The sequence below is a fragment of the Saccostrea echinata genome, unplaced genomic scaffold, assembly GCF_033153115.1.
Source record: "Saccostrea echinata isolate AGI-Se365-2 ecotype Australia unplaced genomic scaffold, CSIRO_AGI_Sech_v1 ptg000005l, whole genome shotgun sequence".
NCBI lineage: Eukaryota > Metazoa > Mollusca > Bivalvia > Ostreida > Ostreidae > Saccostrea > Saccostrea echinata.
Genome location: NW_026889754.1, coordinates 10,091,300 through 10,116,900, shown reverse-complemented (window position 1 = coordinate 10,116,900; position 25,601 = coordinate 10,091,300). Strand labels below are relative to the sequence as shown.

Genomic DNA, 25,601 nt, shown 5'->3' with positions numbered 1-25,601 from the left:
ATGAAACTAAAAATTCTGGAAGAGGCACTCAGGTTCATCATAACTATACAAAATTCTACAACCAGGAGCGTCGTGGGCACTGAGCACGTGGCGCAGTGGTAAGAGCGTCTGCTCTAGAGTCGTGAAGTAGGGAGTTGATCCTCACGTCGCGGGTTCGAATCCCACTGTGGGACGTGGAGACCGGTCCTTCGGATGATACCGTATAAACCGAGGTCCCGTTTCGCAGTAGGTGCTGGCACGAAGAAGATCCCTCACTGCTCAATGGCTGTAAGTGCCGAGTATAGGACAAAATTTGCAGCTCTCCACCGGCAAGTGGTGGCATCTCCATATGAGTGAAAAATTCTCGAGAGGGACGTTAAACAACATACAAACAAACAAATACAACCAGGAGCAGAAAAGAATATTTTCAAAGAAATTAAGCTTTCCACTACATAATCAATAGAACCCCCCTCCCAAACTCTGGAGGCATGAATTGCACAATGTAGGAAAAAGAATCCTTGTGCATCATAACCATGCACTTAGTTTGTTTACATAATACCCAGGAGAAGAAAAGAAGATTTTAAAACGATTAATGCATTTTCACTATATAATCAATCGAGTCTCGCCCTAACACTAGAACCCCTGAACCTGGGACCATGAAATACAAAATTTTAGAAAAGGCATCAATGCTTACCATAACCATGCACTTAGTTTGGTTCAATAATACCCAGGAGTAGGGAAGAAGATTTTCAAAGAAATACATGTAATGCATTTTCACTATATAACCAATAGAGTCCCGCCCTAACACCTGAACCCTTGACCCAGGGGCCATGACATTCACAATCTTAGAAAAGGCATCAATGCTTATCATAACCATGCACTTGGTTTGTTTGAATAATACCCAGGGGCAGAGAAGAAGATTTTAACATTGATGCATTTTCACTATGTGTATTTCAAAATTTACAGCCTGACGATTAACCATCCCCCTCCCGTCGCAGCGAGTTGAGTGAAAGTCTCTGAATCCGGACCGTCTTCGTATTGTAAGACATGCAGCTTGCGATTTCCATCTCGAAGGGAACTTTATTTTCATAGGAACCTAACACACGAACAAACCGGACACGATGAAAAGTCTGTTCCCTCAATGGAGGATGAAAAGTTTAAGGATGTTTTCAAAGCCAGCTCTAAGTTTACTTTTGAGAAGACCCGAGAAGATGGAGTCCAATAAACATTCAATAATCTCTTAAAAATTAAGATTTCAGTTGTGGATATTATTCAAGAAGTGGAACGTATTTTTAATCTAAAAGGAGAACTTTTAAAATTCAGTTCTCGCTTATATTTATTTTGAGGCATGTGGAGACTATCGATATTACATCCCGGCCAGGAATAACACTCTTCTCCTGCGCCTTTTCCTACAGCATCAAGAGATTGAAAGCAAAATGAGAACTGTCTCTCCAAGACTTGATGACAAATAATGGGGAAAACACAAAGTGGAAACTATTCTACATGATAAACCTGCAGATTGTGATTTTCAAAACATCGGTGCTGGGGGTATCGTATTACCAGAGTACATAATCTCTAACAAAACATTTGCGCTTTATTGAGGAACAGACCGCGACAACCTGTGTGCTTCCCGCTGTTTATCTATGCATTTAAGTGGGCGCTATCAGCTAGAAAAAGCTACCGCTATTTATATCCAGAAGTACATGAAGTTCCTCTTGTACAACAGTCCAGGGCTACGAGGAAATTGACCTTGAAGACCTGCATCTTTTTGAACAATGTTTTGAAATCAATGTAATTATTTTCCAGCTACAGAAAGATAAAAGTGTCCTTTCGATCCGCAGAAGCCCGGTCACTTCGAATCTACTATGAACCTTAATTTATTCGGAAATCATCTTTCTTACCTCAGGAACAATAACGCATACAGCAGACGTTATCGGTGAACAATTTTATCCCACTGCTTGGCGTTGAAGGATACTTTCTCCCAATAGGACTGGTCTCAAAATATCGTATATGTATGTACAAGTTGCCTTCATGTCTCTGTGCGGAAACGTGACAATCATTTCCTATGTCAAATTCGTTAGTCGTATTCTTGCTGTTTGGCTTAACTCGCTCAATATCTTTTTCCTCTTCATGAGGTCTCTTTGATGACACTATTAGAAAATCCTCCATTTTTTAATGTGCTGCATGTTATTAGCTCACCTGAGCTGAAAGCTCAAGTGAGCTTTTCTGATCACATTTTGTCTGTAGTCTGTCTGTCCGTCTGTCTGTAAACTTTTCACATTTTCGACTTCTTCTCCAGAACCACTGGGCCAATTTCAACCAAACTTGCCACAAAGCATCCTTGGGTGAAGGGGATTCAAGTTTGTTCAAATGAAGGGCCATGCCCTCTTTCAAGGGGAGATAATTAAGAATTAGTGAAAAATTAATAGCATCTTTTAAAAATCTTCTTCTCAAGAACCACAGGGTCAGGAAAGATGAAACTCATACAGAAGCATCCCCAGGTAGTGTAGATTCAAATTTGTTCAAATCATGATCCCCGGGGGTAGGGCGGGGCCACAATGGACGATCAAAGTTTTACATAGAAATATATATGGAAAATCTTTAAAAATCTTCTTCTCAAGAACAGCAAAGCCATGATGAGTCATATTTATATGGAAGCATCCTCAGGTAGTGTAGATTCAAGTTTGTTCAAATCATGTCCCCCGGGGGTAGGGCGGGGCCACAATGGAGGATCAAAGTTTTACATAGAAATATATAGGAAAAATCTTTAAAAATCTTCTTCTCAAGAACAACAAAGCCATGATGAGTCATATTTATATGGAAGCATCCTCAGTTAGTGTAGATTCAAGTTTGTTCAAATCATGACCCCCAGGGGTAGAGCGGGGCCACAATGGAGGATCAAAGTTTTACATAGAAATATATATGGAAAATCTTTAAAAATCTTCTTCTCAAGAGCAGCAAAGCCATGATGAGTCATATTTATATGGAAGCATCCTCAGTTAGTGTAGATTCAAGTTTGTTCAAATCATGTCCCCCGGGGGTAGGGCGGGGCCACAATGGAGGATCAAAGTTTTACATAGAAATATATAGGAAAAATCTTTAAAAATCTTCTTCTCAAGAACAATAAAGCCATGATGAGTCATATTTATATGGAAGCATCCTCAGGTAGTGTAGATTCAAGTTTGTTCAAATCATGACCCCCAGGGGTAGGGCGGGGCCACAATGAAGGATCAAAGTTTTACATAGAAATATATAGGGAAAATCTTTAAAAATCTTCATCTCAAGAACAGCAAAGCCATGATGAGTCATATTTATATGGAAGCATCCTCAGGTAGTGTAGATTCAAGTTTGTTCAAATCATGGCCCATGGGGGTAGGGCGGGGCCACAATGGAGGATCAAAGTTTTACATAGAAATATATAGGAAAAATCTTTAAAAATCTTCTTCTTAAGAACAGCAAAGCCATGATGAATCATATTTATATGGAAGCATCCTCAGGTAGTGTAGATTCAAATTTGTTCAAATCATGGCCCATGGGGGTAGGGCGGGGCCACAATGGAGGATCAAAGTTTTACATAGAAATATATAGGAAAAATCTTTAAAAATCTTCTTCTCAAAAGCAAAGCCATGATGAGTCATATTTATACGGAAGCATCCTCAGGTAGTGTAGATTCAAGTTTGTTCAAATCATGACCCCTGGGGCTAGGGCAGGGTCGCAATGGAGGATCAAAGTTTTACATAAAAATATATAGGAAAAATCTTTAAAAATCATCTTCTCAAGAACAGGAAATGATGACCCTAGGTGATAGGGTGGGGCCGCAATGGGGGAACAAAATTTTACAAAGGAGTATATAGGAAAAAATGTTGAAAAATCTTCTCCTAAAGAACATCAGCTGTGATCAATCATACTTATATGCAATCATCCTCAGATGGTGTAGATTCAAATTTGTTCAAATCTTGACCCCTTAGGGCAGGGTGGGGCCACAATGTGCTTCGAAGTTTTAAACAGGTATATTTAAAAATTTTAAAAATCTTCTTCTGATGAACAGTAGTGTCATTATGAGTTATACTGATATGGAAGCATCCTCAGCTAGTGTAGATTTAAGTTTGTTGCAACAATAACAGTGAATAATGAATAATAATTAAATGAATCAAAGTTTTACATAAGAATAATTTTAACTTTAGGCCACAAAAGAGTTGAAAGAAATATATCAACATGACATTGATTGATAATTTTAATAATTGATAATAAATGTGTTTGATTAAAAAAAAACGGTATTAAGTCGCAAATTGCAATATGAGGAATATTAATTTTTGGATCGGGTTCGATATTTTGAATATGAAAACGAGGTTCTTTGTTTCGGCCATATTGAAAAAGCGAAAGAGCATTGACCCATCGTCCGTGTAATTTTGGTTTCATACAGTTGAAATTGTGCTATATTTTTCAAGGTAACGTTCATTGATGAAAGAAAAATGCACTGTCTGTTCTTGTATTTATTCATTATCAGGTATTTACGATATGGAAGTAGAGATATGCCGAGCTCCATATTTTTTAAAATGAATATGTGGAAGAGCTGCAAAATTTAACAGGTTGGGCACAGTTCGTTTTTCGAGGAAGTATTACTACAAAACGGGATTATTCCTCTTTTCAGTAATAAAAAACTTTTCTATATATGGGAATTTTCATCATATTTTTAAAAAATGCCCCATATCCGTTTATTAAATAAAAACTGCATGACAAATACTGTGTGATGTGTTTAACTTTAGTAAACGCACCTCGCTGACAAAAAAATTCTTACATAATACATTGAATAAATATTAGTAGACATTTACTTGCGATTTTTTGTCTTTTTAAAATAAAAAGCAAAATTGTGAAAAGTTGCCTTAAAATAGCTATATAAAGCTACCTGAGGTAGGTAAATAAAGTTACGGTACTGGTAGGTAATTTTAGCTACGTAGCTAAATGTACTGTACCTACATCTGTGGAGTTACAGCTAAGTAATTTGTAAATTCAAGTGAATGGCATGGACTTGTCTTGCATGAAACATAATATATTCCTCTTGTTTGATTCTACCTAAGTAAAGGGGGAGATGAGGCATGTAGGATTTTGTCAGTTTTGCAATGCAGCAATCAAAATTTTGTGTTGTGGTGGTACAGCAAGCACATCACATTAAAGAAGGAGATGTGTGTATGCTTATGATAAGTTTATGGTCGTTTTGGCATGTCATGCTTGCAAATCTGTCAAAGTAATAAAGGTGATGAATAATCTTGAAAGTGTTGTGTGATATTTTTTTATAGTTGCATTTTAGGTAATGTTCAAATACCATCACATGCATGCTTATAGAAAGTTTAAGTTTGCATAAATCAGGCATCCAATGTTCTGTACATACAGTTGTTTTACCAATAAGGAATATTTGTCAGTATAATAATTTATTTTTCATATAATTATTCTTGAAAAACTGTTTGACTCATTTAAAAATGTTTTAATAAATGGGTAAATAGTTATTATACAGTAAAAAGATGAAAATTGATAATTCTACCCTGTGTAATGTCATTGCATCATCTATATGATTATTTTTAACAGTATTTTAGGAATGACTCTAATTCTTGGCCAAATTATTCGAGTATTACAGTAAAACACGCTTATAACGAATTGACGCTCATAGCCACGTGATTTTCATTCCCCATACCTGGTTTGGGTTAGTTTACGCTTTATGATCTGCGAAATTGATTATAAAACAGCATAAACTGACCCAAACCAAGTTACACTCAAATAATTTGGCCAAGAATTAGAGTCTTTCCTTATAATTTAAAATCATTAAACAACTGTGGTTTCGTTGCTTTTTACTAGTTCAAATATGCCGCTCAATAATACAACCATAGTAACGGAAGTGATGGGAAGTGAGGGATCTAGAAACTGATACATTGGCCTAGCAGCCATGTTGTTTGTTTACATTTGGTAAGATCAAGTTACTGGTTGAAGTTAATGGTACATTTATTAAATGTGGAATTTCCCATCAATCCCGAGGACTGGAAATGAGAGTATTGCATGGGTACAGATGATTCACCTGGTTGTCGGGGGGGGGGGGGGGTCCCCATACCAAACCAAGTTATACAGATATAGTTTGTATTCCTTTGGGATATTAATCAATCAGAGGCTAGAATACAAACAGAATTAAATTATTAAATCATTTGCAATTTAAAACAAATGAACATGCACATGTGCAAGACGTAGAAAATGAATTCTAAGTGTAAACAAATGCATTTAAATCGAGATTTTCAGTGTATGAGGAGACCCATATGAAAATATGTGATTTTACAGTAATAGTTCTCATGAACAACCTTCCAATAAAATAGAGTCTTGGATTTCTGCAGATTTTCATCATCTTGAAAATAAATGATTTCTTTACTGGCATGAAAGTAATCTGAATTCAAAAAAAAAAAAAAAAAAAAATGCCAGCCCCCCTCTTTTTAAGAATCAAATGGATGTCCCCTTTGCCAGATTTTACTGTAAAATTACATAATTTGTTGGTCTCCTCAAGCTCATACTATGACAAATTAAATATATTAATAATTGGTTTCACACTACAATATAGTATTTATTTTATTTATTTATGTTTTGTGTTAATTGCTCTTATTTCCAGAGGAAAGAAATGTCCATCAATATTTTTTTCTGTGGTTTTAAATCTGATGCACAGTACACTCTAAATAAATTTCCAATGGATAGTTTATACTAGTTTTCATGTGACATATTTTCTCTATGAGTTATTTCCCTTGGCTGCTATCTTGATAGTCAACCTGGTAATTTTTCCTCTGTCTTACCAAATTTAAGAGGGTCTAGCAGAAATATTTTGGGAAAAATCTTTATAGAATAAAAATCATGAAATAAAGGAGACTTTTACAAATATATATTTTTCAGAAAAAGAATCCTTCTTACCCCACAATGGCCAGTATAAAAAGTTAAAGGATGAATAATGAAGGAATATGAGCATGTCGACCTCCAATATGGCGGCCGATGAGAAATAACTCTTGCTAATTTGGGTCTGCTGAAAACTATCTATAGCTTTAGCAATAAATTAATTTTTTAAAATTTAAATTTAAGGGTTATTTTTCTCAGGTATGTTCATTACACAGAATACAAGAGTTCAAATTTTAGATTTAATTTGTAGGGTTATTTTCCCTTGTATTCAATAAAGGGTGGTGACAATTTTGTAAAGATGCTTTCATCAAATGATTTAAATGCTAGCATCTTTTTTCTGGTTACATGAACATGTATTATGTATATACTTACTGTTAATGTTATTTAGAGCTACACTTCAATCATTTTTAGTAATTAATGAACCAGCACTTTGAAATTTCTTAGTCCAGCAATAGATAGTTTTCATATGACATATTTTCTCTCCGAGTTATTCCCCTTGGCCGCCATCTTGGTGGTCAACCTGGTAATTTTTCCTCTTTGTCTTACCAGATTTAAGATGGTGTAGCAGAAATATTTGGGGGAAAATCTTTGTAGAATAAAAACTATGAAATAAAGGAGGCTTTAACAAATTTATATTTTTCAGGAAAGGAATGCTTCCTACCCCAAAATGGCCAATATTAAAAGTTAAAGTTGGTTGAATAATGAAGGAATATGAGCATGTTGACCTCCAATATGGCAACCAACGGGAAATAACTCTTGCTAATTTAGGCCTACTGAAAACTATCTATACCATGAAAAGCCTGGTAAACTTGGGTAAAAACTTCATATGAGTATATTACTAAGAAACTTCCTATTATTTTGTTATCATGTTTTTTTATTTGCACAAAAATCATATAGACAGGCACTCTGAAAATTTTAAGGACACTTCACTTGGTATTTACTCCCATGAAAAGTGACCCACTGAAAAATGTGAAGGGTTTAACTAATGTTGGTTTACATGTATTTTTAATCTTCCCAGTATTTGAATTGTGTTTAATATTTAAAAAAATATTAAGAGTCAGAGAACACAACTACTTAAGTTTATCGGAGATTTGATGAACCATACAAGGAAGGTGGGTGAACCCTATTAATTTTTAGGTCAAAAAGGGTCAAATGTTAATTAAACTGCATACTCGGAAAAAAATATGGCTCTTTGCTTGAGATATATACAATTTATATAGAGACTATCTATGACAGGTGGAAGATCCCTATCTAGAAAAAAGTTTTCATTTAAAAAAAAAACGCACTAATCTATATTTTGATGTATAAAGTAATTAGGGAGGTTGAGTTCTCTCTCTCTCTCTCTCTCTCTCTGCATTGCTAATAAAATCTTGGTGACCCTAGTGACATATTTGGACAATTGTAATGCACATAACTAACATGTAAATGTTTTTCAAAGTTATTAAATTTCTATTTGAAGTAACTATAACGTGATCTAAGACCCCCTCAGTTGGTATGACAGGTGGTTGGTAGACCAAGGGTTGTCCGCTCAATATCTTGAGAACCATTTGCTTGGCACATCAAATTTGTTACACTGGTATCCCCTGAAGAGTAGATATCCCTTATCGATTTTGATATCCCAAGGTCAAGGGTCCAAGTACTCTAGAGATGAGAAGATATTGACCACTCAATATCTCCAAAATCCGAGACATCAAACTCGGTACTCTGGTACCTCTGTAGAATTGAGGTCAAGGGTCATCACACAAGACATAAGAAGATATTTTCTGCTCCATATTTTGAGAACATTTTGCTTAACAGATATCAAACTCGGTAACTGTTAGATATCTCCTATTGATTTTCAAGTCGACAAGATCAAGGGTCAGCTAGACATTGGTAAATATTGGCCTCATTAGGCCATCTTTAAATAATTATTTGTTTGCACTCTCCTGACCAACTGGTTAAAATTGACCAGACTCAAAACTTTTTTAACCTGCAAGAATTTATATTTTTTAAACCCCCCCCCCTTGAATTTTCTCATCTCATCAACAAGCATGTTAAAAATTTCTGGAAGAAAAATTTTCCCAGCTACCTTCTGACCCCCTTTTTTTTTACTCTGAGTTGGAAGAGGGCAAACAAACTTTCTTTTAAAGATGGCTTTATCTTGTGAAACCTTTGATAGGCATCAAACTTGGTACTATTTATCACTTGACCTCTGATAATTTTATGGTTAAAGGTCAAACAATTTAGGAGGAATTGTCAGCTTAGTATTTTGAGAACCATTTGCTTTACAGACATCAAATTTTGTTCACTTGTACCCTCTAAGAAGTAAATTATCTTTAATGATAATATAGAAGTCTAATAGAGATCAAATTTAGTATGAAGTTTATCCATCAATAGTTGATACCCCCCCCCCCCTGGAATTTTTTATTTTTGGAAAACATAGTGATTGCTGTATCTAAAATCAAACATTATCTAATAATTTATTGTGACCATTTTAAGGGTTATTATAAAAATGTTGTTTTGTAGATGCCTCGTAAGAAGTACTGGAAGAAGAGCACTTCCAAGAAAGAGTTACAGACTGACAAGACTGAGGAGACTGGCCTCATGAAAAACAGTAAAACAGTGTCTGACCTGGACTTCACTGAGGAGACTGGCCTCTTTAAAAACAGTAAAACAATGTCTGACATTAGAATGACTGAGGAGACTGGCCTCGTGAAAAACAGTAAAACCAATGTTGACCCTGAGGAGCCTGCCCTCAGGTTACAAAAAAACAGGAAAACCAAAAAAACTTGTCAAACAAATTTGCAGAATGAACTTTGTGAAAAAGATTTGCTCAATGAACTTTGTGAAAAAGATTTGCTCAATGAATCTGCTCAAATGAATTTGCAAAATAGTATTGTTGAAAAAAGTCTAGCAAACAAAACTATCACCGAATCTTCACTGAATACTGATAGCAATTTAGTTGGAGAAAAAACGATACAGAATAATTACGAAGGTGACAAGGTATGTACTAGGGAAAAAGTATTCGGGTCATTCTATCAGGGGGACATAAGATTTTCAACATTTTCAAGAGGAAGTCAGTGTACTTGCAATGCTCTTACCATGCTGATTAAATGTTATGAAGGATTTTCATTTACTTCAGAATTCATAGACAGAACTTTAATATCAGGAGACCAAATTTATGTGAACACTGTAAGAAGTTTGAAACTAAGAGGAAAGTTTCTCAACAAACTTTTAAATTTTGATGAATTGCCAACAAACATATCACTTGGAGAGAATCATCATGTTATTAAAAAATTTGAAACAATTTGGGGATTGGTTGTCTCTGATGAACAAAATAGGCAAATTAAAACATTGCATTTGGCTTTAGAAGAGGCATTTCAAATGTCAAGATATTTATTGATAATGATAGGAGCCATTTGTTCTGCTGTATATAAAGTGTCAAACAATGAGTACTACTTTTTTGACTCGCATTCACATGATAGTGATGGCATGTCTTCATGTGAAGGTAAATCTATAATAGTGCTCAACAGGAGTATTGATGACCTAGTGTCTTATATGTACAACATGTATAACAGCATGCATATTGATCTTGAAGTGCAGTTTGAAATTTTACCCATCTCAATCACAACTTTATATCATAGCTTCCCAGAAAATGATCAGTTGCAGAAAAAGTTTTACAGAATGGATGAAAACCTACCATCAACAATAAAACCAAACTCTCAAATTGAATCCAGGAAAACATATATGAGAGAATACATGAAGAAAAAGAGACAGAATGAAGAATTCAAACATGTTGAAAGAAACAAAGATGCCAAGGCCAAACATATGAAAAGACAAGATGATGATGTAAGAAATAAAAAAAAAATCAAAGGGAAACTGCAAGAAAAGTGAAAAGACAGAATGTTGAAGTAAAAGACAAAGAAAACAAGAGGGAAACAACTGCAAGAACAATGAAAAGGCAAAATGTAGATGTGAGAAGAAAAGAAAAAGAAATGGATAAAGCTGCAAGAAAGTTGAAAAGACAAACTAATGAAGTAAAAGAGAAAAAAAATGAAAGAGAAACAACTGCAAGAAAAATAAAAAGGCAAAATGTAGGTGTGAGAAGAAAAGAAAAAGAAATGGATAAAGCTGCAAGGAAGTTGAAAAGACAAAATAATGAAGTAAAAGAGAAAGAAAATGAAAGAGAAACAACTGCAAGAAAAATAAAAAGGCAAAATGTAAAAGTGAAAGAGAAAGAAAGAATAAAGGATAAGTCTGCAAGGAAGTTGAAAAGATTAAATAATGAAGTAAAACAAAAAGAAAATGATGGAAATAGAATTTCAAAAAGAAAATATAGAGAAAACCCTCTCGTTCTCGAAAAACAACGATTAAAAATGCAAGCTCGAAGAAATGACTTTTCTTACAGACAAAATGAAATGCTGAACAATAAACAAAGGAAACAAGATAAAAGAATAGATGAAGAATACTGTAACAAAGAAAGTGAAAGAAATAGGCAAAGACAGTTTGGAATACACATACAGGATTGCATCATCAATTTTCATGAAAAGATAAAACATGGTCCAGTTTTTGTACGCTCATGTTGTCATCAAACATGGTTCAAAGAAAGTGTTTTAAAAGTGCAAAACACAAATTTGGATGACTTAAGTAAAATCAAATATCTTACTGGTATTATTTCTGTTGGAAATGCAGAGTGGATTTGCAATACTTGCTATTCATCAATTAGAGAAGGAAAAGTACCCAAGCTGTCTGTTCTAAATGGTATGATATGGCCACCTAAGCCAAGAGAATTGAATTTGTTTCCATTAGAAGAAAGACTAATATCACTTAGAATTCCTTTCATGCAAATTAGAGAGTTACCAAGGGGTGGACAATATTCTGTGAAAGGAAATGTTGTGAATGTTCCTGTGGATATTCAACCTACGGTAAATAGCTTGCCTAGAAAGATGGATGAAAATATCACAGTTCCTGTTAAGTTAAAGAAAAGGCTTTGTTACCAAAAATGTGATTATCATGAAAATGTACGACCAGCAAAAGTACTGATGGCATTACATTGGCTTTTGAACAACAGTGACTTCTATAAGAATGCAAACATTAATGTTGATGAAAATTGGTTTCAAGAAATCACATCTTCAGCAAATGAAATCATTCAAGAATTAGTTCAAACACAGACAAGAAGAGATCAAAATATTGATAATATTGAGACAGATTATGATGATGATGAATTCTGTGAAGTAGATGGAGTTGGTAGGGATGGTAATTGTGATACTCTGTTAGATGACGCTTCTCGAGATATGAATCAGATATACACCTTTGCTCCAGGAGGACAACGGCCCATTAGTTTATATCAAGATCCCACTGCAGAATATTTATCATTTCCAACAATATTTTGTGGAAAGGGAAGATTACAAGATGATGAAAGACAAGTTCATGTTTCGTATGCAGATATAGCTAAATGGGAATTGAGAAGTGTTGATAGACGTGCTGCCCAGTCTGTTCCAAATTTGTTTTTCAAGTTGAAAAAAATACAAATGAAGCAAGTTACAGACAAGTGCAACCTGGCTCTTAGGAAATGCAAAACCAAAGGAAAATCCATGACAGCAAATGAAATGAAAAATCTTGAAAATGTGAGTAATCTTATTAGACACAATGAAGGTTTCTTTGTCTTTAGACAGTTACGAAATTCACCTGCATATCTTGAGACTAGAAAAAAAGATGTATTTGCTATGATCAGACAGCTAGGTTTACCAACATGGTTTATATCACTGTCTGCAGCTGATACAAGATGGAATGATCTCATCAGAGCACTTGGAGTGTTAAATGATGGAAAAGAATACACTGATGAAGAAATTGATAACATGTCATGGTTTGAAAAATCAAAATTGGTACAAAAGGATCCTATCACATGCACTAGGTACTTTGATCATAGGTTCCGTATGTTTATGAACTTGGTGTTGAGGAGTGACCACCATCCAATTGGCTTTGTAAAAGACTTCTTTTATAGAATTGAATTTCAGCAAAGAGGGTCACCACATGTTCATATGATAGTTTGGATAGAAAATGCACCAAAATATCATGAAAATAATGAAAAGGAGATAGTAAATTATGTAGATAAATACCTCAAATGTGAAAAGAATGAAGAGGATGATTTGACAGGCTTACAAGTACACAAACACTCACAAACATGCAAAAAGAGAGGTAAGGCTGTATGCAGATTTGGCTTTCCCCTTCCTCCTCTTGAAGAGACTTTGATTTTGGAGCCACTAGAGTGTAATGTTGACAAATACAGGGAAATGTATGAAGAAATTCAAAAACAGCTAAATGATATGAAAAATGGATGTGATTTGTCCTACAAGGAACTCCTGAGCACAGTACTAAAGATATCTGAGGAAGATTACATTAAATGCATTAGAAGTTCACTGAGAGGTCCAAAGGTTTTTCTAAAGAGAAGGCCATGTGATATGAGAGTGAACTCCTACAACAGTGTTGTTCTTGATGCTTGGAAAGAAAACATTGATATTCAGTATATTTTGGACCCATATGCATGTGCAATGTATATTGTTTCATATATAAGTAAATCTCAAAGAGGGATGAGCGATTTACTTAACAGAGCTGCAAAGGAGGCTAGAGAAGGAAATCTTGACATAAAAAGACAGATACGTCATATTGGAAATCATTTTCTCAACAGTGTAGAAGTTGGAGCACAAGAAGCAGCATATTTAGTATTACAAATGCCAATGACGAAGGCATCAAGAGATGTTGTTTTTATCAACACAAGTCCATCAGATGATCGAGTAATTCTCATCAAAACAGATGCTGAATTGGAAAAGTTGACACCAAATTCAACAGATGTGGAATGCAGCAATGTTATTAAACGGTATGCAAAACGCCCAAAACAACTTGAGAACTGGTGTTTAGCTGATTATGTATCACAACTAGATGTTGTTTTCCCTAAAGATAATGAACAAGAGTTCACTGAAAATGAAGTGAATGATGATGATGATCAGGACAACAAATCACATGATGAAGATGAATCAGATCTTGATTTCGGTGAAACTGATACACTTGTTACTCTGAGAAATGGCATAAAGATAAGACGACGAAAAGTACCCAGGGTAATTAGATATGTGCGGTTTAGTATCAAAACTGATCCAGAAAATTACTATAGAGAAAAACTGATGTTGTTTATGCCTTGGAGAAATGAATCCATCGATCTTATTTCAGGAACGAACACATTTGAGATGTCATTTCATCTGAAGAAGTCATTTCTTACACACAAGGTCAAGGAATATGAATTCAATGCTGAACAGCTTGATGCAGGTTTGCAAATGGCAATTGAGGATTTTTCAGAAGCTTTTGATGAATTGGCACCAAATGCTCAACAAAGAGAAGCAGAAGATGAGAATGAGGGATCTCTTGAATCTGAAAACTTTATTCAGTTTAATCCTGAGAGGCCTATTGAACAGAGACAGTATGATATAGGAGCTGATATTGGCATTCCATCTACAAGACAAATAACAGAAGAAAGTTCTGTAAGATTACCAGACAGTGAATACTTGAAACTTTTAGAAAGTCTAAATGTAAAGCAGCGGGAATTTTTCAATCATGTCTTGCAGTGGGTCAAAACAAAGACATAACCTATTTACTCATTTTTATCTGGAGGTGCTGGTGTTGGCAAATCTGTTTTGATTAGGGCACTTTATCAAGCTCTGCACAGATATCTATGTTCCATAGAAGGTGAAAATCCAGACGACATAAGAATACTTCTGTGTGCATATACTGGCAAGGCAGCATATAACATTGGAGGGGCAACTATAGCATCTGCTTTCCATCAAAAAATTAATCAAAGTCAACAAAGCTTGCATTGTGATGAATTGAACACTTTTCGTACGAAGTACCAAAACCTAAAATTGATCATTATTGATGAGATATCGATGGTTGGTAATAGGTCATTAGCACTCATTGACAGTCGTCTACAGCTTCTCACAGGCATCAAGAAACCATTTGGTGGCATTAGTATCATAGCTGTTGGTGATTTCTTTCAACTTAAACCTGTGATGGACCGTTGGATCTTTCAGGATTTAAATCATGCTGCTCAAGCTCTTGCAAACAATCTTTGGAAGGAGCATTTTTATATTTTTGAGTTGGATGAAATAATGCGCCAGAAAGATGATCTTGAGTTTGCTCAACTTCTTAATCGCCTTCGTTACAATGCAATGACAGCAGAAGATATGAATGTAATAAACAAATGCATGATAACGGAAACAAGTGACAATTATCCACACCATGCTCCTCATCTATTTACACAGAATTCTAAAGTAGATGCATACAACAATCAGTTGATTGAAAAACTTGAAGGAGAAAAGGTGACAGTGAATTCAGTGGATACTGTTCTTAAGGATTATTCAAAGGAACTTAAGGAAAAGCTCCTCAGGTCTCTATTGAAAGCAGATGATGTTAGCAAAACTGCAAATTTGATGCAAAAATTGACTCTTGCTGTCGGGATGATATATGATATCTCAGTCAATGTTGATGTATCTGATGGTTTAACAAATGGGTCATCATGTAAGGTAGAATTAATTGAAAGGAGAATGGAAGGCATATCAAGGCCAAGCATCATTTGGGTAAATTTTTTTGACTCTGCTATTGGGAAAACAACCCGCAAGAAATACAAACATTTGTTTCATGATGGAATTACCGAGGACTGGACACCAATTTTTGAAGTTCAGCGGTCTTTTGTATTGAATTACAATACATTTCAAAGGATTCAATTTCCATTACGACCAGCTGCAGGGAAAACAGTTCATAAAGCCCAAGGTTGCACTGTTGATGAAATTGTAATTGATTTGTCTCAGACTAAAGTAAGAAAAAATCCTCATATTCATTATGTAGCACTAAGCCGGGTACGTTCAGTAGATCATCTTCACATCCTAAACTTTAATGAGCAGGCTTTGGCTATGGATGAACAAGTGGTAGAGGAAATGGAAAGAATGAAAAAAGATGTACCACTACAACTTTGTTATGTCCCATTATACCAGGTTGATTTGCATTCTTTCAAAATTGCTTTCAACAATTGTAGATCACTTCATAAACACTTTGCGCAAATTCAAAATGAACCAAATATTGTTGCATCAGATGTAGTTGGATTCGCAGAGACAAGATTAACTAGTGCAGATATAGCAGGGAATTATCAACTAGAGGGATACACAGCAGTATTTAACCATGAGCATACAGATAATATGGATAGACGTCCACATCATGGAACAGCAATGTACGTGAAAAATGATTACAAAACAACCTGCGTCTCAAAGCTAAACAGTGGTTCTATGGAATTCATCATGGTAAATATACAACTAAACCAAAGTAGAGATGTCCAAGTTGTAGTAATTTACAAATATCCATCTTGCTCTTTTGGGGATTTTAAACAACTTGTGGAAATGCATATAAAACCCTTGATTGATGACCAGAAAGACTTGGTATTCTTAGGAGATTTTAATTTTGATTTGTTTTCTGGGCATACAGAATTTTTAACATTTATGGAAAAAGGCTTTAATTGTAAACAAATTGTGAGTAAGACTACTCATGACTCTGGTTCTAAACTTGATTTGATTTTTACAAACATATCCCCATGTGGAACAGATGTGATTGAAGCATACTGGTCAGATCATAAAATGGTGTACTGCACATTTGATAAGACTATGCATTAAATACAATGGGGCACCAAAGTAAAATTTCAGAGGGAGATGCGTAAGAATGCCCCCTCCCTCATCCCCTTTGTCCCAGTCTTTTATTATACCCCTCAAAGTTTGAGGGGTATATTGGAATCAACATGTCCATCTGTCTGTGGCTTTGTCAATATCTAAAGCTTTTTTTTTTTTTTTTTTTTTTTTTTTTTGTAATTTTTATGATAATTTCTTGACCATCTATAAAGGTATATTCAGACAAGACAAAGGTCAGAGAGTTCAAATTATATAATTCTGACAGACAAAATTTTGGTTTAAGATTAAAAACCATTACATATTTTGGCAAAGGTTGCTGATGAAAAAGGGGTCTTTCATGATCTCATGCCATGATTGTTTGTATAAGGTTGTATGGTAGTACAATGGTAGAGATTATCGTGACCCTCAGCTTATTACAGTCATCTCAACAAGATTCAGGCCATGGAAATGTGGAGTATAATTTTGCAAGATTGCAGAGAAGTATATGTCTTTCCAAGTTGCATTGTTGGGGTATTAGTCCTATTTTGGCATTTTTATATTTTTTTAATTATAAAATAACCTTTGAAAATATGAATTTGTACTTTATACTTGTAATATTATACATATGTTTTTGAGATGACATTTAAATTTTTAACCTGAATGTCCTTTGCATATTTCATTCTTATTGTATTGATGTATATAATTATATTTACTTGCTTAATTAAGATTTCCTTTGTAAAAAATACCATAAATAATTTCATTTTTTTCTATTACAAGTTGCACTGAATTCTTAATGCATATTTAAATTAAAATGATAAGGTCATACTGTATTCATACAATAATTACATTTTCACTAATTACCTGTAGGTCTACTGTTGAAGTCTCAGCTTATTTCTCAAGATTTGTAAAATTCTGAACAACTCTTTTCATGTAAATGCATATATACACATGATATAACAATGTATACTTTTGTATGTATTGTTTGTAAATTTGTTGAGTTTTTCTTTACTTACATTATAGTTACATGTAATTCTGTATATTCATTTTGTAGTTAATTTTATAGGATATATCTTTTACATTCTGAATACATGTATTACCGCTTCGAGGGATAGTGTCTTACAAAGAGTATTGATGGTTCAGAAATCATCCTCCATTTGTCCCTTTATGACATTCAATGGATTATACTTTATACAGTGAAACTGAGTTTTTCAGTTGGGAGCTTTTCATTGTGATACCTTGTGATCATTCTGCAATGGAAGGATATTCTTTCATAGACTACCGTGATTGTGACTCTAGACCAATGCCATTATCTGTGATTCTAACTCTTTTTAGGCTACTGTATGTGATTTTGACACACCAAACAGATATAATAAATCACTGAAATGATTAAGTGGCACCTTATAGAATGTGGAAACCACTGATTTGGATCTCATCATGGACAGAATTGTAACATTTGCTCAATTATTTTGAACATTTACTTGCATGGATATGTGCCAGTCAATTTTCTAACTTGCTAATGCTAGAAAAGTATGATAAAATTGGTCACAAAAATAGTAAATATACTTTAATTTCATGTTATTTGTATTTTGAACTTCTTTTTAAAACATGCTTGTTGAAAGCATGTGTATAAATAACATACAATGCTTAGAAGTTAAATAATTACATTACACAGTAGATGTTTGATTGTGAAACCTCAGATTTGTTGATTCAGATGAATTTCACCTAGCATATGGAACATGTAGATTTTGTGATTATCGAGAAACTAATGATGATTTCTATTAGTTCAACTTTATTGTGTACAAAATGTATAATTTACAGGTAAGTATGGAAAGAGGGGGTCAATGGCCAGCCCGTAAAGGGAGGTAAACCTACCTCTTTCACAAAAAATGTTAGAAAAAATGCACTTAAATATGATAGCTCATGATATTAATACATTTAGAATTCAAAGAAAAAATGCAGAAGAAAGAAAAAGAGCTCCTTTAATTTTTCAATAACATTCTTAGAATCTGAGGTTCTGGTACTGCAGTTATATACATACAAAATAAACATCATTATTGTCATTTAGTATTGAACAATTTAAAGGCAAAATATTAATATGTATATGGTAAAACCTTTTCTTTCTCAATCGCTTACACATAATCTTTCCCTTTTTCGTTTTTCGTTGGGAAAGGTTACATTTATTGAGTGATTATATTTTTTAAATGACCAACATAAGACACCCATGTATATTATGTCTGGATTTTCATGTGAGTACTTAAATTTTTCCATGCTGTTTATAACTTTTCATTTATTATTTATTGTTATTTGAAATTTTTAACTTCAGATTTAATTATAATGATTACTAAATGCATGTTTTAGACATTACTTCACATGTATATACAAGAAAGTTGTTAAACAACAAATGAGTAATATATTTCAAATTATATATACTAGTCTCAAATGTGTCAACAAAATTTGATTTGTACCAGCTTGTTTAACATTTTATCTCTTATTTTTTTCTCTAAAAAAATTGCATAGTGTGAAGTGCAGATTATCTCTCAAGACTTACATAAGTTTCTTGTAAATGAATAAAGTTTTCTAACACAATCATAATTATGCATTTTTCTTATTGACTGAAGGGAGCTAAATAACTGATTGTACTTGTTAATGAAGAATAATCTTGGAAAAGCTTTGAGGTCATAAAAGAAATAATTGTATATACATGTCCAAAGCCTTCATACTTCTAGGTATAAGTACACATATGGTCCGTGAAATTGAAATTCAAGCATTTCCATAGTGTGTGGATTTAATTCAATTGATATAATATAAGGTCATAATATTTCATGTCAGTATAAAGGTGAAAAAAAAAATTCTTAAATTTTGAAGAACTGGAACCAAGATGACTCAGGTGAGCGATGTGGCCCATGGGCCTCTTGTTACATATTACTACAGCTGTTTATATACATATTCTGAATAACATTCTCCACTCCCTCCTTTTTTTACAATCATTCATTTGCTGGGCTATATTACACCGGTAGCATTTACTCCTCCTACTATTCTATTACCTATTTATTCCTGAGGGCTTTATCTGACCGTTTTCTGATTTGCCAGGGGGCTATATCTCAACCAATCATCTTTTAGGGCTATATCTGACTCTCTTCCCCTTTACTTATTATTGTCTGGGGCTATATCTGCCCAACCAATCATCGTCTGGGGCTATATCTGTGACCCCTCCCCCTCTTTGGTCTGTTTGACAGGAGGGCTATACAGCCTAACCAATCAGCGTCTGTCGCTATATCTGTGACTCCTCCCCTCCATTGCTTGACAGCTGGGGCTATACAGACCCCTATGCAGCTAACAGAGCTCGTGCCCTGTTTTACAAAACAGTTTACGTTCCAACGGGTGTATTCAATTTGTTTTAATCTTAATATGTGAATAAATAGTGCATACATTTTCAGACTGAATATTTCTAACTCTATGATGTTTCCTTCAATTTCTGAATTCGGATGACTTCTCATGCAAATCTTCCAAAGTACAGGCTTTCTGATCCACTCAGATGACTTCTCATGCAAATCTTCCAAAGTCCAGGCTTTCTGATCCACTCAGGTCCACATAAACCCTTACTGAATAGACTGACTTTAACCGGATTTACTATCTAGTGAAATTACAATTGATTTATTGTATGTTGTTTTACGTCCCATTCGAGAATTTTTCACTCATACAGAGGCGTCACCATATACCGGTGAAGGGCTTCAAATTTTGACCTTTACTCGGCACTCATGGCCATTGAGCAGTGCTTTATCATGCCAACGCCTGCCGTGTCAAGGGGCCTCGGTTTTTAAGGTCTCATCCGAAGGACCCGCAACTTTAACTTCAAAGTGCTGAGCGCATGGCGAAGGAACAGTTGCTACCCATTTTTATCGACTTAAGTCGGCCGAGATTCGAATTCACGACCATCCGATCACGGAGCAAGCGCTCTACAGACTGAGCTACCGTGAACGGTCAACTTCTGCTATTGACCAATCAGAGTAAGCGATTTAAATAGAGAATGCGAAACAATATTGAAAGTCGGTAATAAATTCAGCAAAAGTCTGATAGTCTACAGCCTTCATTTTAGAAACCCCTCCCTGTCGTCTGCGGTTGAATAGTATTTGTGCCAATATGATCTCACAGAGACTGGACCATGCATCTCGTTCATTTTGTCTTCTGTAAGTCTGTCGTATGCTATCTGAAATTCATTTTTATACCCCTGCCTCCGAAGGAGAGGGGGTATACTGTTTTACCCTTGTCTGTCTGTCTGTGTGTCTTTCCGTAACAAATTTTGGTCGCAGTTTTCTCAGCAACAACTCACCGCAAATCCTTGAAATTTTAACACACCCATGTTTAGGCATGTCATATGGTGGGATTCATTTTTGTACTAATCGGATGTCAACTTCCTGTTTATCCGTGCGTCTGTCCGTACCAAACATATCAAATTTTGGTGGCAGTTTTCTCAGCAACTACTCATCGCAGATGCTTGAAATTTTAACACACTCTTTGTTTAGACATGCTATATGTGGGGATTCATTTTTATACAAAATTCCGATGTCAATTTCCTGATCATCACTGTGTATGTCAATAAATGAACTTGTGTATTCACATCAGAGCGGGGGTATTATTAGTGAGCATTGGCTCACAGACTTCTTGTTGAAGTAATTGTTCAAGAGGATAACATCATTTGTTAATGGCATTAGATGTACCCTATTTCTTCTCATCTCCTGTAAGATTCTGTGGGCATGAGGTGTCACTTCTTCATTCCACTTTAGATCATGTAGCTCAATGAACTTGCTGGCTTTTTGCCACCATATTATAATCACCAATTTTAAGGACATTTCCTTTCATGGTTCCAGCACACTTCTTGAGAGAATATCCAATCTTTAAAGCAAGTGCCGAAGTTTTGTATTTTGTTGTTTCTATGGAAAGTCCTGAAACCTCTTTTGTGTTTTGGACAACAATATATCAATTTTTACAGGATCTATAAAAGATGAAAGTTCTGCATCATCTGTTCCTGTTCGCTATCTGCATTTGCTACATATACATATGCTAACAGGAATTAAGATAAAATATATAGGAAACAAAGAAATACCGTAATTGAATTCTTTTAAATTACTAAGAAGATTCCAATTCCTAGACATTTATTTTCTTAATTAAGACAACGATTGCTTGTGCTGTTGCATTTAGGAAAGTTCTTGGGATATCAAGGTCTTCCTTTTTATGCAGTAAGGAAGTTATTTTTAAATACGTATATTAAAAGTCAAGACTAATTAATATGTGAAAACATAGGTCGCATTGGTACTTACACTCCCCCGGAAGTTGACATTGGTGGTGAGGAGTCAATAGATGGGCCCTTCCGGACTAAGATTCGTCTAACTAAGCACCCCAACTTTGTCGCAGTAGTGGGGGCACCCCATGATGGTTCTGGCAGCCCCTTGTCATTCGTAGGTTTGACACCAGAGGAAATGAGCCTATGCTAGTTAAGGGACTTGGAAATCAGTCAATTTCTTGACTGGTAAGACGGTGGTGTAGTTCAAGAGGAAGGTTAGTCCGAAATATCTGACGTTTTCCTGGCTTTTTTTACGATTTTGATATTTTACGTGCCAGGAAACTGGCACGTAAAATATAAAAATAGTAAAAAAGCCAGGAAAAAGTCAGATATTTCGGACTAGAGGAAGGTGTGATGTTCCTTGCAGGTCCCGCAATTAAAAACTATTGGCTACATAGGACGGCCTTCACATTAGATAAGGACAAGGTCCTTTGGAAGGAGGTGGGGAGGGGGGTTGTGAAGACCAGACTTTTAGTCGTTCCTGAGGAGTTGAGGAAGGGGGTTCTACGCCTGTGCCATGACGTCCCAGCAGCAGGTCACCAGGGCATTGATAATGGATAGAATATCAATGACAAATTATAATCAGGAATTTCATGTAAGTGAAGAAAATTTATTAGAGTAATTAAAAGAAACTGAGTAAAGGTTTCCATTCTTAAGGATCTTATTAAAATCAATTTGCTTTCGAATTTTGAAAGAAATAGTAGAAAACAAATCGGCAACAAAAGGTTTTCCTAAAGACATAGATCATTCTTTTTTCTAGGCAAGCTCTCGTGTATGACTATGAGGCATATACCAAATTCAGTGACCCCTTTCTAAAACTTTTCGTTATCGATAAATAGAAGTATCATTTAATATGACGCATTCTAGTCCTACAAATGCAAAAAAGATATCCTTATAAAAAAGGAAACAATGCACAGTAGGAGGAATTCTAGTTTAAAATAATGACATCAAACAAACACAACTTCACCTTAAGTAGACTAAACAGCACATTCTCATACTTACCATCTTTAGCGCAGACATCATAAATGTCAATTTCAAGAATGTCCGTTAAAGTTACGACTGATGCTTGCAAATCACTAACAGAATGAAAAAAGTCTTGGTCATTCTGAAACTGCTGTTAATCTTCTTCAATCATCTCGGGGAAATTTTGGTCAGATAAAAACTGTAAAAAAGGAAAAAATTTAAAATAAAATCATAAACACAGACATACTTCTAAACAAAAAGTATTATATAAAATTTTTAATATTTTTTTACTTGTTATATACCTGACATTTTGATACTGCAGTTGCAGTCAACTGATCAACACCTAAGTACTTCTTTGGATACACTGCTGTAATTTGCAAATTGTTTCCTTCGGCATACTCATTTTCTGCAAGTTTGTCAAAAAGACAAACTTTGGCAACTGTGCTGTTGTCCTTCAAGAGTATTGACTTTACTGCAAGATTGCCGTCTCTTACATACTTAATAGGAGAAACCTATATGAAAAGAACAAAATACTAAAAATTTGACTATCTCGAAGGCGATTTAACCGGCCACCAACCCTCAGCAGACCCTCTTCATCCAAGTAAGGCGCCAGTGATATGATGTGACTTTCCTTGTTGAGCGACAACCCTAGTCTTAGATTGTTGACCTCCTTGTAATAGTGCTTTTGTTGCACGGTTTTTATCACGAATTATTCTGCCTAAGTGCAACTGGACATGTTGCTTCCTGGCACCAATGCCATCCTTCGCAAGATGAGTCATTTTCTTTGTTGTGGCAGCGTGCATTATGTTTCAAGATGGCAATTGCATGAACTAACCCTTTCCATGTTGAGAATTTCGAGAATCGTTCATCTAGTGGTAAGTGTGTTGAGACAGTGGATTGTAGCACCTGTACTGGACGGATTTCTTTATCAGAATCTGGTTCAATGAGGGGAAACATTTCTGGTTCTTCTTTTGATGTTTCCATGCCATTTAAGATATACTCAGGTCCTTTCAACCATATTTGTATGGCTGTCAAAATGTCTTGTGACACATCCCTTGTAGCAACGTCTGCAGGATTCAAGTGAGTAGTCACATAATTCCATTGTTCTGGTGAAGTAGCATGAGGAATCCTGGCTACTCTATTGCTAACATAGGTATAAAATCTCCGTGTGTCATTTTTTATATAACCGAGAACAACATTGCTATAAACAAAATATTTCATCTTATTTGGAAGTATCTCAAGCTGTTCTGCAAGGAACTGCCCAATTTCTGTCGCCAGGACTGCTCCGCAAAGCTCTAAGCGAGATATACTATTACCAGCTGAAGGTGCTAATTTGGATTTGCCCATAATGAACCCCAACTGCTGTTGACCGAGGTCATCTGTTGTCTTGAGATAAGCAGCTGCACCTACGGCTTTCTCTGAAGCATCGGAAAAAATTAACACTTCCGGTACTTTCATCTGACTGTATGAAGTTGGTACGTACATTCTAGGAATACAGAATCCATCCAACAGATTCAAGTTGTCCATCCAGTTCTGCCAACGTTTATGATGTGTTTCAGGAAGTTGTTCATCCCAGTCAAAGCCTTGTGGACATGTTTCTCTCAATAATATTCTTCCATAAAGGTAATAAAGTGGTTCAGTTTCTCTGGACTCCTTTTAAGATTCGACTCTAGTTGTCGAGCTCTTTGCAATACTTGTAGCCTGTTGTTGGGAAGCCGTGCCCTTTGACTTTGGAATGGTAGGGGGGCCATCCATACACCAGATGAATTCTTCCTGAATGTTGAGTGCATCAACTCTGTGAACTTTCGATCTTCGTAAGACATTCCCATTTTTTCATCCTGTTGGGTTCTAACAAAGAGATTTTCTCCAATGGGAGATTCAACTGGTTGCTCACGCAAGACGAGTTTTGAGTTACATGGGTTGAAAATTGTTCTCCTACCATTCACAAGTAAGTTGGTTTTCAATACATTGATGTTGTCTCTATGGAACTTGCCAATACAAACTTCTCCCACGATCACCCAGCCCAAGCTCAACCTTTGAGCAAATGGTGCTCCACATGGACCTGTTATTTTATAATCCCGAAGGAGTCACAAAGGTTGTTACTGGCTTGCTCGATTCTGACATGTTCCCTTGGTGATAGGCTTTTCCTTGGTCCAGAACTATTAACCATCGACTTCCCGACAGCTGGTTTAAAGTGTCCTGTATTCTTGGAATCGGTTCTGCCCATTTCACTGTCTTGTTGTTTACCTTCCGATAGTCAATACACAGGCGTTAGGTACCATCACGCTTGCGCACACATACCATTGGGCTCGAATATGGTGAATTGGACTTGAGTATGAAATGCTTGCCTATAAGATCAGTTAAATAGTCTCTCACTTCTTGGTAAAGCGGACTTGGGGTCGAATTGTATGAAGCTTGTACTGGGGTAGTATCTTTCAAAGAATGCTAAGTTCCAAGTCAGTAGCATGGCCAATGTCGTCATCTCCCCTAGAGAAAGCGTCACATTCCTCCCTTAGCACCTGACGGATTTTGCCTTCTTGTTGTGTGGTAAGTCCTAGTCCAGTGCCTGCAGTGTTCAGTTAATTTTATAGTAACCCTGTGTAATGAATATACGGGGAATATACAGGGTTAGTTTATATTTGAACATTTTCAATGATGATGCTGAACAGTTCTGTCATATCATATGAGCTTCAATAATTATAATATACGGCGAAATAAAACAA

The 25,601-nt window shown here is 35.4% G+C and overlaps 2 protein-coding genes across 2 annotated transcripts; one reads left to right on the top strand and one right to left on the bottom strand.

The window, feature by feature from the left end:
* The first annotated feature begins 11,252 nt into the window (after positions 1 to 11,252).
* On the top strand, positions 11,253 to 14,513 carry LOC133179634 (uncharacterized). The gene has a single exon (XM_061314340.1). The coding sequence runs from the start codon at positions 11,253 to 11,255 to the stop codon at positions 14,511 to 14,513; it is 3,261 nt and encodes a 1,086-aa protein (XP_061170324.1).
* An 8,519-nt stretch (positions 14,514 to 23,032) lies between these two features.
* On the bottom strand, positions 23,033 to 24,405 carry LOC133179633 (uncharacterized). The gene is made up of 3 exons (XM_061314339.1): positions 23,791 to 24,405; positions 23,181 to 23,390; positions 23,033 to 23,077 (listed from the first exon to the last, which is right to left on the bottom strand). Exons 1-3 carry the CDS (start codon positions 24,403 to 24,405, stop codon positions 23,033 to 23,035), a joined length of 870 nt encoding a protein of 289 aa, XP_061170323.1.
* Between the last annotated feature and the right edge of the window lie 1,196 nt (positions 24,406 to 25,601).